This window comes from Tupaia chinensis, unplaced genomic scaffold (assembly GCF_000334495.1).
Source record: "Tupaia chinensis unplaced genomic scaffold, TupChi_1.0 Scaffold000707_1, whole genome shotgun sequence".
Taxonomy (NCBI): Eukaryota; Metazoa; Chordata; class Mammalia; order Scandentia; family Tupaiidae; genus Tupaia; species Tupaia belangeri.
Genome location: NW_006160230.1, coordinates 1,106,800 through 1,124,648, shown reverse-complemented (window position 1 = coordinate 1,124,648; position 17,849 = coordinate 1,106,800). Strand labels below are relative to the sequence as shown.

Here is a 17,849-nt window from a genome sequence, read left to right as displayed (position 1 = left end):
GGGAAAGAGAGAGAGAGAGAGAGAGGAGTATCTTCCTCAAGGTCTGAACACATGTGATTCCCTTTCACTAGCCGGTCAGATCCTGGACATTTGCACACGTACTTGAAATGTTTCAGGCAGACATGGCCAAGGATTTGAACCATGGTCACCATGTGGGATCTGGCTTCTCATAAGCAGTGTATAACTGCCGTGCCATGGATCTCGTCCTTTGTTGTTGTTTTATTCCCTATTACATGAGTGTGTTAGCCTCTGTATCTGTGATCATATTTAAGTCTTTGTCATTTTTGCTGTTTCTCATGTAAATTTTTCTTCTGTAATATATTTCTCTTCTTTCTTGAATGTAGCCTGTTCATTTGTAAATTCTTTCTACTGTCGTGTCTTTAATGCCTTGCAACTTTTTCTTTCATCAAGCCTGTATATGCGAGTATTTGTGTGTGTATGTCATCGAGGAGCATAAGACTTGCCCACTTACTGGTATAATTATTATTCTCATGTACAAAATTTGACTTTTATTTGATACATAAATTGTGTCTCACTGTATGTTATACTTACATCTCAGTATTATTTTGAATAATGGCTATTTTTTGAAGGTAGGTTATTTATTAGAAAAAAATAGTGTTGAATCGTGAGCAGGTATAACATACAAATAAACTTTCAACACTTTCTCTTGAGCTCTGTTTTCTACTCTTCCTTGAACAATATGTCTCTAATTATTGCTATTGTCCCTAATATCTCTAAAGTTCTGGGGTAGTTATTTGGCCTCTATTTATTTCTCTCCATTGTTCTAGATCAGATATGTGGATTGCCACTTAGCATTGTCTTTGATCTTATAATGACAGGAACCCGATTATTAAAAAGTATATAAATATATGTGGTACCCTTGTTCATCCCTGCATTCATTGTATATAGGTTCAGTGTGGCATCCCATTAGTCTGTTTAAACATAAAAACCTTCCCACTTTAAGTAAGATTTAACTGGTTGCCCTTTGGAGATATACCACCTTCCCCTGGAGGACTCTGCTTATTTCCTCGAACAAGAGAAGCATGCATATTCCTTTTACAGTTTATCGATGTTTGTTATTTGGTTGCTATTCTGAGTTTGTGGTTAGGAATATGGTTATTCCTCTGTATTATGAAGATCAAGTCTTCTACTCCCTTTGTTATGCTACTCCCTTTGTTTATTCTTTATATTTGTGGACTCTTACACGTTTTCAATGCCAAAATTGACATTGACATGTTCTTCAATCTCATGTAGAAGGGAGATAAAATGATTAAGCTATGATACTGTACACAAAGCAGGGTAATTTTTAGTGTACAATGTATTCTTTTAAACAACTTTATTTTCACTTTCTTACCTTCATTATTGTTTTTATTTGACTTTCATGGCATATAACTGACCCTTGCCTGACAAATTAGAGCCATTTAAAATTATTTATTACAATTACACAAATAATACTTATTTAAGCATTCAGATTAGTTCTAGCATTTCATAGATGATTAGGAAATGGATGTTGGTCTGGGGAGATCACGATAAATTGGAGGAAACATGAACATAAATGAAAAAGTCACAGAAAGATAGTGCTTGCTTTAATGCCACTGTTTTCATGGTGATGTAAGAGCTTAATACAGCCACTCCCCACCAGTGACTTATTGCTTAATGACTAGACCTCTAGGAGTTGGACTTATGACAGTTCTCCAGCATGTGAAGTCACCTTTCTCAGCCTGTGTATCTTGGGAAACAACTTTCTCAGTCTTTGTCTCATTCCTCATATTGGTTAATATGCACTACTACACAACCTCCACAGTCATGCAAGGCTATATATGTTTTGCTTATACATTTATGCTTTACTGTCCACCCATTATACTTTTCAGATAAATAAAAATAATTATGCTGGATTTATATTATTGAGTTGTGGTGTCTTGTCATTTTCAGACCCTGTCTAATGTATGCTTGTTGTATGGATAAAATTACATTATTCTAATGTGGTGTCACTATTACACACCACGAAATCTGCCTTTCAGTTTCTCACTTATTGACGACTTTGCTGAATAGACTGCAATTTGGTCGTTATATGAGGATGCCTATAGTAAATACAGTATCTTTTTCGAGAGAAGATGGGTATTAAGAAGTGTCACATTGGGAACCAGCAGTTAGCGTAATGGCTATGTTGCTGGACTCCCACGTAATAGACCGTGGTTCGAGTCCCGGACCCGGTGGCTTAAAGCTCACACCAGGCGCTTGTGCGTGCATGCCCAAGATCTCGAGAGGAGAATAGGGGAGAAAGGATTGCGGCGTGACCATCCTCTCTTGGGGGGTGATTTCTTGCTTTCTGTCTCTATGTCTCTCTCTGTCTGTCTGGTGAGAGCACACACGCCCTATAGCGAAAACCTCTAAAAAAAAAAAAAAGTGTCACATATAGGTTAACTTCTGAGGTGGATCTAAAAGAATGAAAGTTTTTTTGTTTTGTTTTGTTTTGTTGAGAAATGAACCAAAGAGAACATTGTATTAAGAAGACAAAGTATGTTTAAGGAGCAGCTGAAGGGTATATTGTTGAAAGATGAAGAGAATAAGGGAAGAACACAAATGAGGATGTTCAGTAAGGCCAGAGGAGTTATCTTGGGCACAATTACAAAAGTCATGGTATTCCATACAAATGGTCTAAACTTTAGCCTGTAGAGGGTTAGAAGGATTTCAAGCAAGAAAGTTATCAATCACATAGTAATTTTAGAAAATATTGCAATAATAACATAGGAGATCATTGGGAGAGGAAGAAGCTGGAGTTGTAGAGACCAGTTAGATCATTGTAATAGTACAAAGGGGCTCAGAAAACACCTAAATCATGACTGACATGCCACATGTATGTGAGTGGTACTCCACACTGTGCAAACCACATGACCCTGTTCAGTGGCTTTAATTGTCATTAGGATTAGAGAAGGCATATTTGGAAGATATATTTCAAAATAGGTAGAATTGACAGTCTTTGTGTAATATATTGGTTCTGAAGAGGAAAGGACATAACAGGATCTCCAAATTAGTGATAGAGGTAAAAGTGACAGAGATTTTTTTTTTTTAACCCAGATAGAGAATTTGAAGAAAGATCAGGTTTTTGAGGAGGAATGTAGGAGGAATTTTGAGTGAAATTTTAGTTACCTTGGGTTTGATTTTCCTGGATACATTTATATGAACATTTGTGGAGTGCAGGTTATTGATCTGGATCTGACAGTTGTTTTGAGAATTCTAAATGTATGTGTGATAATGGAGCATATGGGTGCAAATAAGAATATACAAGATTTACACTAAGATCATGGCAGTACTGAGAATGGACTCTTATACCACATCAGTGAAGATAGGAGTCAGTAGAGCAGTCTAATAAGGAGGAAACAAAAAAGGAGGCATTGGTGTTGCAGTACCCAAGTAGGAAGAAATCTCACCAGTGTCAAAAGTCACACAGAGATGAATAAAACCGAAGAGTGAGAAGAGATTATTAAACTAGAAACTACAAGGTCTCTAATAAAGCCAATTAATAAATAATAAAGGTAGAAGATAAATTATAATAGGTGGAGAAATGAACTTAATCTGAGGAAATAGAGATAAAAGGTAACTGTCCCAAAACTTTTGGATATAAAGGGAAGCTATTTTGATAATTCGAACACTTTATAAAAGTGTTCTTTTCTCTTTTTAATCTCCTCTCCTCTCTTTTCCTCTCCTCTCCTCTCCTCTTAATGCAGTTTATTTTAACATGTTGACCTACCTAGAGAAAAAGCAGGAACAGCATAGACACACCTGGGCAATTGTTCCCGTTGGCGTGCTGACATTTTTATACAAACCTTGATTAGTCACTCTTCTTTTTCTCCCGATGGCTTATTTATTGTAGTTAACATTCTTCAATTGTTTCATGTTTATTCAGTATCCCTGAAGGAGAATTAACTGTGAGAGTTTAGAAAAACAACAAAAAATTAGTTGAAAAGAAGTGAATAACCATTCTATTAACCATTAATAGAACCTGTTATTAAACAAGTTTATACCTATTCACAAACATATTCCTTCTAAGTTGGATCACTTGTTCAAGTATGTGAGAAGAATTCATCATACTGTAGTACCTGATGGGTCCTTTTTCCCTCCTGTCCAGCTTCTTCTTCAGTACTTTAATCCTAGGCCCCAATTGACCTTCTCCTTCAATAAACTTTACTGCTAGTGTTTCTGTTGCAATTACTACTGAGCTGCTCCTTTGTGCTTGAAAATTACTAAGCAAGGTTCTATTTATCACTAGATTAATTTTTACAGTGCATAGTGGCTCCTTGGTATCCATGAGACCCGGACCTTTGGATACCAGCGGTATTGTATGCTCGAGTCCCTTATACAAAATGGGGTCGTATTTGCACATAACCTATACAGGAAGATGTGTATCTTCCTAAGTACTTCAAGTCATTGCTAAACTACCTAACACAATGTAAGTACTGTGTAACTGACTGTTATATGGTACTGTTGAGAGAATAATGACTAGAAGGAAAATCTATACCTGTCCACTACAGATGCAAACATTTTTTTCCAAGTATTTTTGATTCATTGTTGGTTGAATTGGTAGAGACTGGATGGGCAGATATGCAGGGCCTACTGAACTGCAACCACTTCAAAGAGGTTTCATCCCTCAGTTTTCTAGCTAACCATATTGTGATGTTTTCACATGGTCACTGTGACATTTCTCTATGGCTACGGTATTTATTTTCACCTTCCTTTCTCACAATCTAGATAAACCTGGTATCCTAGTAAACACTGGCTGTGAATTTACAACATTTCTAAGTCTTCATTTAATTATATTGCTTCTGCTTAGCTTCTTGCAAAATATATTTATTTAACTCTCCAGTGAAAGCTTGTTGGGGAAGTTATATTTAACAAAAAAACCTTTTTTTTTTTTTTTTTGCTATAGGGCACGTGCGCTCGCCAGACAGACAGAGACAGAGAGACAGAAAGAGAGAAATCACCCCCCCGGGGGGATAGCCACGCTGCAATCCCTTCGCCCGGCGTAAGTTTTAAGCCACCGGGTCCAGGACACGAACCGCGGTCGACTACATGGGAGTCCAGCGACATAGCCATTACGCTAACTGCTGGTCCCAACCCAAAAACCATTTTTAACAAATCTCTGTAACTCCCATCACAAGAATAGTTAATTCACCACACTACACAAATATGAAAATATTTATCTCTTGGAACAAATGTTAACACAGAAACAAAGTATAATCAATGTACCACTCACATAAAATATTCAAATTCAATGTCTCCATTTCAGTTATATGCTGTAGGCTTTACATAAATGAAGATTTTGGTGTTTTAATTGTACAGTGGGTTTCTAGTTCAGGATTACTCTGTAACCACTCTTATTTACAGACTTCTAATTCACTTTCAAGATTGCTCTGGTTAAATCTCTTGATTTTAACCCCATTATAGGGTTAACGTTTTCTGCTTCTATCAAAGCCTGGTTAAGACATATTTATGAGAGAAAAATAAGACTGGAAAATAAAGGTAAACTTCATTCTCTTTGGAACTCTTTAAGCTTTATCTTTGTATTAAATTTGATCACTAAAAAAACTCAGCATCTGGTCTTTACAAAGTTACAATTTCATGTTAAATATATTTTTTTTCTTTTTAATGAAATGGCTTCCTAAGGCAAAATCCATTATATTGCTCAACACTTATATATAAAGACTCTTTTTTTAAAATTTATTTTATTTTTTTCTCTTTAAATGTATTTTTTACATTAATTCACTATACATCATTACAGCATACAAATGAATTTTCCATCCAAAATACACTGTATATTGGCTCAATCAAGCACATCAACATACATGTTATCAGCAAATAATTTTCCATTTCTTTTTTTTTTCTCTTTTTTTAAATTATCATCATAATCTTCTTTATATTACATTGGATTACATATAACTTTACAGTGTATTACATTGTTTTTTCAAAAGGGAATGCCATGCATGTCAGTCAGTACAGAGACATTAATCTCCCCACTTCAACATTCAATATCTTTTCTATGTTTTCCCCAATCATTATTTTTCTTATTCTAATTATTTTTTAAAACAGTCAATTGCTATTTCTCATTTTGCTTGTAAAAATACTTTGCCCATCATGAAACACTTCTCAGACCAATCCAGTTGAGAATACTATACATGTCATCATCAACAGTTAATAAGCCCTGTTTCTCACTAACGTCCTGCCTCTCTATTGTTCACTTGCTATCTTTCTCTATCCTCTTCTCTTCACTTACCCCATTCCACACTGTCCTATTCTCATTAAGTACCTTCACTGCTTTTATGTCCTCCGATTTTTTGCTCTCTATCATAGAATGCGGATAGTCGGTATATATTGAGTGGATACATACAATATCTTTCTTTCATAGCCTGGCTGACTTCACTCAGCAATAGATCCTCCATATCTGACCATTTTCTATCAAATTCCAGGGTCTTGTTATTTTTTATGGCTGAGTAGTATTCCATAGAGTATATATACCACACTTTTCCAATCCATTCATCAGTTTGTGGACATTTAGGTTGGTTCCATGTCTTGGCAATTGTGAATAATGCTGCAATAAACATGGATGTGCAAGCACTTTTCTGACTGAGCGTTCTCCTGTCTTTTGGGTAAATACCCAGAAGTGGGATTGCTGGATCAAATGGTAGTTCTATTTGTAGATCTTTGAGGAACCTCCATATTGTTCTCCACAGTGGTTGAACTAGTTTACATTCCCACCAACAGTGTAGGAGGGTTCCCTTTTCACCACATCCCCGCCAACACTTATCACTTTTTATATTCTTAATCTTTGCCATTCTGACAGGGGTTAGGTGGTATCTCATTGTGGTTTTTATCTGCATTTCCCTTATGATGAGGGATGTCGAGCATTTCCTCATATGCTTTTTGGCTGTTCGTATGTCTTCCTTAGAGAGACTTTTGTTCAGCTCACTTTCCCATCTTTTAATCGGGTTAATCATTTTTTTTCGCATAAGGCACTTGAGTTCCCTATGTATTCTCGTTATCAGTCCCTTGTCTGAGGCATATTTAACAAAAATATTTTCCCATTCTGAGGGTTGTCGGTTCACACTTGTTACTGTGTCCTTTGCTGTGCAGAAACTTCTTAGTCTAATATAGTCCCACTTGTCTATTTTAGGGATTATTGCCTGTGCTTTGGGAGTCTTATTTAAGAAGTCTTTGCCTACTCCAATGTCTCCCAGAGTTTCCCCAGCATTTTCCACAAGTAGTTTTATTGTCTGAGGTCTTAGGTTCAGATCTTTGATCCATTTTGAGTTGACTGTTGTTAATGGTGAAAGATGGGGGTTCAGTTTCATCTTTCTGCAGGTGGATACCCAGTTTTTCCAGCACCATTTACTAAAGAGGTTTTCCTTTTCCCAATGGATTGACTGATATCCTTTGTCAAAGATCAGTTGGCTATAAGCTTTGGGAGTTATTTCTGGGGTCTCTATTCTCTTCCATTGGTCCACATGTCTGTTTTTATGCCAATACCATGCTGTTTTGATGACCACAGCTTTATAGTATATCTTGGGATCAGGGAGTGATATGCCTCCTACTCCATTCTTCTTACGCAGGATTGCTTTTGCAATACGAGGTCTTTTATGGTTCCAGACAAATTCTATAATTGTCTTTTCTAGATCTCTGAAGAATATCTCTGGTATTTTGATTGGAATTGCATTAAACATGTAGATTAATTTGGGTAGAATTGCCATTTTGATTATGTTAATTCTACCAATCCAGGAGCATGGGATGTCCTTCCACTTTTTTATGTCACTTTCAATGTCTTTTTTAAGATTCTCGTAGTTTTCTTTATAAAGGTCTTTGACTTTCTTAGTTAGGTTTATCCCTAGATATCTTATACATCTTGTGGCTACGGTGAAAGGGATTCCTTTCTTCAGCTCTGCTTCATTCAACTTGTTGTTCATAAATAGAAATGCTATAGATTTTTGGATATTGATTTTGTATCCTGCCACCTTACTGTATTCACTTATTACTTCAAGCAGTTTTTTCATGGATACCTTTGGGTCTTCTAAGTATACCATCATGTCATCTGCAAATAAAGATATTTTCAACTCTTCTTTGCCTATTCGAATGCCTTTAATACTGTTCTCTTCTCTGATTGCAATAGCTAAGACTTCCAGTACTATATTAAAGAGCAGTGGAGAAAGTGGGCAGCCTTGCCTAGTACCTGTTTTCAGAGGAAAAGCTTTCAGCTTTTCCCCATTCAGTATAATATTAGCTGTAGGTTTTTCATAGATTGCTTTTATTGTGTTCAGAAATGACCCTTCTATACCAATCTTACTGAGAGTCTTAATCATAAAAGGATGTTGTATTTTATCAAACGCTTTCTCCGCATCAATTGAGATGATCATATGGTTTTTATCTTTCTTTCTGTTAATGTGGTGTATTACATTTATGGTCTTGCGTATATTGAACCACCCTTGCATCCCTGGTATAAAGCCTACCTGGTCGTGATGAATGATCTTTGTTATATGTTGTTGGATACGATTTGCGAGTATCTTGTTGAGAATTTTCGCATCTATATTCATCAATGATATTGGTCTGTAGTTTTCCTTTTTTGTCATATCCTTATCTGTTTTGGGGATGAGGATGATGGAGGCTTCATAAAATGAATTTGGAAGGTTTCCTTCCTTTTGAATCTTTAGAAATAATTTTAGTAAGATAGGGGTTAATTCTTCCTTGAAAGTTTTGTAGAATTCACAAGTGAAGCCATCTGGGCCTGGGCTTTTCTTTGTTGGGAGATTATTAATTACTGATTCAATCTCCTGGCTTGTTATAGGTCTATTCAGATTCTCTATGTCTTCCTGATCCAATCTTGGTAGTTTATATGCATCCAGGAATTTGTCCATCTCCTCCAGGTTATCTTGTTTGTTGGCGTAAAGTCGCTCATAGTATCCTCTAATGATATTATGTATTTCTGCTATGTCCGTGGTAATATTGCCTGTTTCATCACATATTTGATTAATCTGGTTTCTTTCTTTCTTCTTCTTGATCAGTCTAGCCAATGGAGTATCAATCTTGTTGATCTTTTCAAAGAACCAGCTTTTGCTTTCATTTATTTTCTGTATGGTTCGTTTATTTTCTATTTCATTTATTTCTGCTCGAACCTTTATTATTTCTTTTCGCCTGGCATTTTGGGGGTTCGTTTGTTGTTGTTTTTCCAGTTCTCTGAGGCATGATGATAAGTTATCTACTTGCCATCTTTCCATCCTTTTCTTATGTGCACTAATTGCTATGAATTTCCCTCTTATGACTGCTTTTGCTGTGTCCCATAGGTTCTGGACACTTGTGTCCTCATTATCATTTGTTTCCATAAATTTGTTTATTTCAGCCTTAATTTCTTCAGTAGTGAAGAAGTCATTCAGAAGTAGGTTGTTCAGTTTCCATGTGTTCGTGTGTTTTCGGGGTTGTTTCTTGAAATTAATCTTGAGTTTAATTCCATCATGGTCAGAGAAGATGCTGGGTACAGTTTCTATGCCTTTGAATCTGTAAAGGCTTGATTTGTGTCCTAATATATGATCTATCTTTGAAAAGGTTCCATGTCGGGGTGAGAAAAATGTATATGTTGTGGATGTAGGGTGGAAAGTTCTATAGATATCTGTCAAGCCCATTCCATTTATAGTATCATTTAAGTCCTGTATCTCTCTATTTATTTTCTGTCTAGAAGATCTGTCTATAGGAGATAACGGGGTGTTGAGATCTCCAACAATTATAGTATTTTTCCCTATGTCTCCTTTTAGCTCCAGCAGTCTTTCCTTCACATATTTAGGCGCACCTGAGTTGGGTGCGTAGATATTTATAAGGGTTATATCTTCTTGCTGGATTACCCCATCTACTATTATATAATGCCCTTCTTTGTCTCTTCTTACAGTCTTTGTTTTAAAATCTATTTTGTCTGAGATCAATATCGCTACTCCAGCCTTTTTCTGATTTCCATTTGCATGGAATATCTTTTTCCAGCCCTTGACTTTTAGTCTATGTATATCTTTATCCATAAAGTGAGTTTCTTGTAGGCAACAGATAGAGGGTTTCTGTTTTCTTATCCATTCAGCTAGTCTATGTCTCTTAACTGGGGAATTTAATCCATTGACATTCAATGTAATTATCGATATTTCCATACCTGATCCTATCATTAAGTGAGCCATTTTCTTAGTTGTTTTTTGTTCTCGTATAACTGTCTCTGATTTTTTAGTTTTCCTGGTATAGTACTCCCTTCAAAACCTCTTGAAGAGCTGGTCTGGTGTTGGTAAATTCCTTCAAATTTTGTTTATTTGAGAATGTTTTTATCTTTTTTTCCCATATAAAAGATAATTTTGCCGGGTATAGTATTCTTGGTTGAAATTGTTTTTCACTCAACACTTTGACTATGCTTCCCCATTCTTTCCTTTCCTGCATTGTTTCTGCTGAGAGATCCGATGTTAGCCTGATGGGGTGACCTTTGTAAGTAACCTGGCGTTTCCCTCTTGCCAACTTTAGTATCTTGTCTTTATCTGTTGTTTTTGCCAGTCTGGCTATGATGTGCCTTGGAGATGATCTTCTTGGGTTGATTCTACTTGGGGTCCTCTGTATTTCTTGGGTCTGGATATTTGAATGCCTTTCTAGATTTGGAAAGTTTTCTTCCAGGATCTCATGGAATAAATTTTCCAGGCCCTTATTATTTTCTTCCTCCTCCGGAATACCAATTATCCGAATGTTGGGGCGCTTGATGGTGTCCAGTATTCCTCGTATATTATCCTCATTTTTCATGGTTGTTTTCTCAATCTTCTTGATACTTTTATCTAGGTCAGATGTTTTGTCTTCTACGTTAGAGATTCGGTCTTCTGCCTGGTCTAACCTACATTTAATGCTTTCAAGGGAGGTTTTGATTTCCTCTATCACATTCTTCAAACCTAGAAGTTCCATCTGGTTCTTGTTTAGGGTATCCATTTCTTCTTTCAAGTCATTAAAGGACTTCCTCATCTCCTGGAGCTCCTTGTCTCTTTTCTCTTCCATCTCAGTTAGTTTGGTCACTACAAATATTCTGAATTCCTTATCAGACATGTCCACGACGTCCATTGTATTGACTGTGGGTGATGTAGGATTGATGATTTCCCTTGACGGAGAGGCCTTTTGTTGGTTGCTCATATTTCTTGAGCCTTTGCGATTGTTTTTAGTCATCAGGTAATCTATATGTTTCTTGCCAACTTATTTCAGGTATCTCTGATTCATAAAAGTTGTACAGGCTTAGAAGATTGATGATTTCTCTTATGGTTGGCCTACCTATTACTCACAATTACCATTAACTGTTGCCACTAGCCCTGGAAGGCCCAAAATCCTCGCTGTTTCTAGGGAGTGGTGAGCCTTCAACTGACCAAATAAGCAACACCCCAAGAGCAAAGAAAAACAAAATGGAAAAAGAAAATCGTGCGGTGCGCGTTGCGCGCCGTGCACTACTCAAATCACCAAAATTCAAACAGTCCAAGGGCTAGTGGAAAGGGATCAGACAATGAATGACAGTACCAGGTTGGTCGGGTCTGCAGCCTCAGTCTGACTGGTGTCCGGAACTGCTGGCCGGCTCGATCCGGGTTTCGGGTGGGGAGGGGTGTGGGTTCGCCTTAAAGTCCCAGGCAACCAACCTGGAGTCCAAGGAGGAAGGATGGTGGGGATACGTGGAGTTGCGGTAGGGTCGGGCCTGCAGCCTCAGTCCGCCTGGGGTCCGGAACTGCTGGCCGGCTCGATCCGGGTTTCGGGTGGGGAGGGGTGTGGGTTCGCCTTAAAGTCCCAGGCAACCAACCTGGAGTCCAAACCTGGGGTCCAAGGAGGAAGAACGGTGGGGATGCGTGGAGTTTCGGTAGGGTTGAGCCTGCAGCCTCAGTCTGCCTGGTGTCCGGAACTGCTCTCATATAAAGACTCTTGTAACAAATAGTTCTCAGGACTGAAGATCAGTGAAGACATTTTTTGATGACTTGAAGTGTTCTTTTACAGGATCTGAGTGCTATATTGCCTGTTTAGTTTTTGAGTTTACTTGCTGTCCCAAGACTAGCACAAAATCTCAGCTTTAATCTTAATAGGTCTTCTCAGGACAGGTTATTTTTAAAGAAAGAACAAAATAATATTTTAATTTTTTTCTATTATTTGCTAGCAAATTTTAGCTTTATCAATGACCTGCAGTTATTTTTTTTGTAAGCTGCTTTAATTGAACAATGAAGAATATTACTTTTCATTATAGCCTCTATTTCAGTCAGGATTTTTCAACCTTGACTTTTTCCCACATATCTATGGCACCATCTCCCTTTCCTGTTCACCCTCTCACTAAAGTTATTACCGACCCTATTTCTGAGCAACATTTGGAAAGTGGACTAAAGTAATATTTCTTAAAAGTTCTTAATTAAAAATCCTATTTAAAAAATCTCCTATAATTTTTATGTAATTTTAATCTTAGAAATACTAATGTACATACAAGTATTTTTGATATATCTAAGTTGTTACCTGTCTCATTTTAAATAAATGATTACATATGACCTTAAAATACAATTACTTCATTTTTTAATTTCTTAAGGCTTAACTAGTAATGCAATAAAAAAAATGCCTAAATCACATCATCACTATTTTCAAGTTTAATAAATAGTATGATTCATATGGCTAGCAGTCAGTTACATGCTTCAATTTACCTCATTTCATGTTCATATTTAGGTAAAAGTATCTGTTGCATTGCTAACTAATGTTTAGTTTCCTGATTCTGCGGGTATAGCTGGCATGCACTGCTTAAGAGAAGCTTAATTTGAAGCAAGGCAACCATGCTTCAAATCCCCAGCCCTGTCGGCCTGAAACACTCTGAACCTGTTTGTGGTGCCTATGATCCAATGGGCTGGAAAGACTGGAAGAGGTGATCATGGTTTGATCAGATTTGGAAGAGAGTGCACATGGCTCTCTTTCTTTTTCTTTCTCTCTCTCATGAAAATGAGTGCCCTATTATGAATAAAGGGGGAAAAAGTTTACAAAAAGTTTGTACAAAGTCAAATTTTATGACTCAGGAAACACTAAAATTTGGACATACCATATTTCAATTATTCATAAATACAATGTGGTCAGTGAATGTATTTTAAAACCTTTTAGAAATGTTGGGGCCAGCAAGTAACGTGATGGTTAAGGGCACTGGACTCCTACATGGCTGACCATGGTTCCAGTCCCAGACCTGGCCACTTTCATTCTCACTCCTGTCTCCCTCCCCCTGCTCTCTCTTTCTCTCACTTGCTCACTCTGTCCCTCTCTGGTCAAATTAAAATAAATAAATAAAGATAAATGAAATGATTCTTTAAAAAAGTTTTTGAAAAATGTAGTAAGATACTGATTTTCTCAATAACTTTTCACTAAGGAAAGAAATAATATATATAAATTAATATTTATTAACAGTTCCTCTTTTAATAACTTTTCAAACAGCATTCATTATTCTGGAGTAGTCAGTGGGCCTGCGATGTGGGTATCCATTATTGTAAAGATGCTTATAATACTCAGTTCTCCCCCCCTTCTCATCTCATTCGAAGGAAGTCAGTTCATTTTGGCAATAAACAATTAGTTTGCTTCTTGGCTATGATTACTATCTGTCTGCTTTCAAGGGATCTTCTTTGATTTGCCTAGGTTTGAACTTCAGAAGGAATTGCAAACAGAATCTAGAAAGGAAGGTGGTGTGCAGAAGAGCATAGCCAAAGATGAAAAAGGATTGAATAGGCCCACATAGACACGAATGACCTAAGGGGGGGGTGTAAAAAGATATTAAGAAAACTCTCTTTTAAATTGTCCTGTCTAAAGTTCTGTATCCAGTTGGCATTGTAAAAGTGTGGGGTTTGAAAGTCTTCCTTTCAGAGTAGTGATATTAAATGACACATGCAAACTTCAGCATTTATAGGAATTTAAAAACAGGTTAGATAAGATTGGACATCAATGAAAAACCTTAAATTCTTTCCTCATTTTGATCATTTTGTTCAATTCTGCTTGTGTATCAGACAAAGACTGTTGATACCTTACTTCTGTAGTCACTGAATTCTTTCACTATGATGAATGTTTGCAATTAAGTTCTATTTACACACTTGGTTAATAAAATTATGGAAAATGACTCATTTTTAATTGATTTTTTTCAGGATTGAAAATGCCTAAGCATATTAATTATGGTCAGTTGAATGCATTGTGCCATATTAGAGGACTGCAGCAGGGGTGAGTTATTCCTGCCTTTCTTTTCCTGTCATTCAGATGAATATGAATATGTTTGTTTTAGGGATAAAGTATAGTAATAATCCACTGCTGCCTCTCAGAGCTACCTGATTTACCACACAGATAAAAACATTTGAAAACCTGAAGGCTGTTTCTCTAGATTAAAGGGGCAGAATATATATAGATACGTCATATTTTAAAGAAACAATTTAGAAGGGAACAAACATAACTCATCCTGAGCTGGGTCCTCTCTTGTACTTAAAATGTGATCATAAGGAGAAAAAGTCTTAAATGTTTGAAAACACAAATATTGAGTGAAATAAGGGATGCCTACTTGAAATATCCTGAAGTCAGAGAACTAGGAAATATCCCTGGTCATAGCTCAGGATTCATGAGCTGTGTGATACTTGAAGAAACTAATTTTAGAAATCTATTTTCTTGCCAACTCCTTTCTCCAAGTGGGATTTTTGAAATTATAACTCGTTGTTTTCTTCTACATCCATCAGTGTCCATTCTCTCTCCCACGCTCCTTCAATCAGTGGAAGACTCTGCCTCACCTTTTATGGGATTATTGAGATAAAGCCTTAGGTTTACAAATATTCTCTATGTTAAAATATCTCCAGTCACTTCCTCTTAATTACTTTGAGTTATTTACATCTTCCGCTCTCTTCTCAGTGAATGGGAAGAGGGCATGCTTCTTTAATATATCTTGGATTTCTACTAAAAGGGATTCCATTCCTAATAATTTTAATCAATCTTCTTTTTGCTGGATAGGATAATCCCTCTCAGGTAGAGTTTTCTTATCAGACAGTCATCTGGGTCAGTCCCAGTCTGAGTGTCCTACCTCATTCTCCCTGTTAAATCTTACATTTATTGTGCCTTCTTTAGAGTTTTAGATCTTCCTGACTTGGCTGTATTTTCTCTCACTCTCTCTCTTGTCAGAGAGTATGTATGCTTGCCAGAGAGATGGGAGAGAGAGTATACAACCTCCAATGGGGCATGGTCACCCAAAATCCTTTTTTCTCCATCTCTTTGTCCTGGTTTGGAGCATGCATACACATGCTCTTGGCCTGTGCTTCAGGCTGCCAGGGTTAGGATTCTAACCATGTTCAGCCGTGTGGGATCTGGCTTCCTATGCATAGCACTTAACCACTGTGCTACAGGGCTAACTTGGACATGTTCTCTTAAGGCGCTGGCACACACGGGAGTCTTGGGAGCACAGGCTATAGAGTATCTGTACATAGATTTTGTGCCATTATTTTAGAAAGAAAATATAATATTACAAATAAAAAATTAGATATGAAAATAAATATTTATTTAAAATAAAAAAATAAATTAATGAAGATTTGGTAATCTAGATATTTTTCTTCACTGAGATTTTTTAGTCAAATTGTCAGAAAGAAATTCTTAGAAATTATTCCAGTGGTTTTTTTTTTGAATCACCCAGTTTCCAAATGATTTCAACAAGTGGGGAAAATAGTTAAGTATTAAGTATTCCTCCATATTTGTTACCATATTTATTACTTCTTTACATATTGTATGTTAAAAATGATCAATGATTCTACACTTCTCTCTATACTTTTTCTCACTATTTTTTTCTCTCTATTTTTTTTGAAAGGAGATAACTAAATGACTCAAGGCTTTAAATTTTTATATACAAAACTCACAAAGGACTTGTTTTGACTCTAAAAAATATTTTCTTCTATTAGAGTAAGGGCAATATCTTGGTATATTATCCTGGGATGTTTTTGATCAAAGGTAAGACAAAAATGGAATAACAAAAGGGCAATAGTGTCACTTTAGACTTCTAAAGTCTTGGATGCAAAACTTTTCATCCCTCATAGACTACAAGGTACAACAGGGCATAGAATTTGTTTTATTGCTTGAACTGTCTGCCAGTAGTGAAGGGTTCAAATTGAATTTTAACTTAATGTGCAGTAGAAATAAATACCTTCTTAATACTTCAAAATATGCATGGATATTTTATCTGTACAGAGTATATATAAGTTAAAATAGATGGATATTCATAGTATGATTCTTTTTAGTATTGCGTAGAGAGCTAGTCCTTTTTTAAGTATTACTTTTAGTGGAACATAGTTTTATATGTTTATGGGATAAAATGTGATGCTTGATACGTGTGTACAATTCTACAATACATGTGTAGAATGATTAAATCAAGCTAGGTAACATATAGACCGCCATTTATTTGTTTGTTTGTTTATATGTTTTAAAATTTATTTTATGGTGAGACATTTGAAATTTATTTCCTTGGCTATTTGGAAACACCTTGTTGTGTAGCATATCTCAAAAATTAACTATCTTGGGAACCAGCAGTTAGCGTAATGGCTATGTCGCTGGACTCCCACGTAGTCGACCGCGGTTCGTGTCCCGGACCCGGTGGCTTAAAACTCACGCCAGGCGCATGTGCGTGCGTGCCCAAGATCCCGAGAGGAGAATGGAGGAGAAGGGATTGCGGCGTGACCATCCCCCCTGGGGGGTGATTTCTCGCTTTCTGTCTCTATGTCTCTCTCTGTCTGTCTGGCGAGTGCACGCGCCCTACAGTGAAAATCTCTCAAAAAAAAATTAACTATCTTGGGACCAGCAGTTGGCATAATGGCTATGTCACTGGACTCCCATCTAGTTGACTGAGGTTTGAGTCCTGGACCTGGTGGCTTAAACTCACACCAGGCACGTGTGCATGTGTGCCCAAGACCCTGAGAGGAGAATGGAGGAGAAAGGATTGCAGTGTGGCCATCCCCCCCAGGGCGGTGATTTCTCACTTTCTGTCTCTCTGTCTCTCTCTGTCTTTCTGGTGAGTGCACACACAATATAGCAAAAACCTCTCAAAGAAAAAAAAAAGAAAAGAAAAAAGGAAAGAAAAAAGAAAAGAAAAAAAGTGAACTAACTCAAACTGTGTACTTTGATCAACATGTACTTTTACTCCAACCCTCTGCCTCTGGTAACCACCATTCTATTCTCTACTGTTAGGCAGAAATTTTGAGATTGTATAGTACATGTCTTTTTGTGCCTGGTTTATTTCATTTTCAGGTTCATCCATGTCATTACAAATAAAAGAATTTCCTTTATTTGAAGACTAAATTGTATTCTATTGTGTATATGCACCACGTTTCATCTCTTCATCCACTGACAGCTATTTAGGTTGATTCCATATCTTGACTATTATGAATACTGCTGAAATGAATATGGGAGGACAGATATCTCTCTGATATACTGATTTCAATTTCTTTAGATATAACTGAGAAGTTAATTACTGGATCATATGATAAATCTACTTAGTTTTTGGAAGAAATAAACTTTTCCTTAATAGTTGTAGTAATTTCTATTCCACCATCAATGTATAAATGTTCTCTTTTTTCCACAGCCTTGCTAACACTAGTTAAATTTCATAATTTTTATAGTAGCCAGTAAAATAGGCATAAGATAATATGTCCTTGTGACTGTAATTTGCAATTTCCTAATGAATAATGATGTGGAACATTTATTTATATGCTTCTTGACTGTATGTTTTCTTTTGAGAGATGTCTATTCAGATCTTTTGATCATTTTAAATTGAGTCATTTGTTTTCTTGCTATTGAGTTGGTTGAATTGC

The 17,849-nt window shown here is 36.5% G+C and overlaps 1 protein-coding gene across 3 annotated transcripts in view; it reads left to right on the top strand.

The window, feature by feature from the left end:
• The window catches only part of CNBD1 (cyclic nucleotide binding domain containing 1), a 468,077-nt gene that overhangs the window by 8,869 nt on the left and 441,359 nt on the right, over positions 1-17,849 (top strand). For all 3 annotated transcript variants that reach the window (XR_336323.1, XM_006160740.1, XM_006160742.2), the window contains exon 2: positions 14,169-14,241. Coding sequence is in view for 2 of the 3 variants with exons in the window: in XM_006160740.1 (XP_006160802.1) it covers positions 14,169-14,241 (73 nt within the window). In the remaining variant the exon portion in view is untranslated. The remainder of the gene's footprint in view (positions 1-14,168; positions 14,242-17,849) is intronic.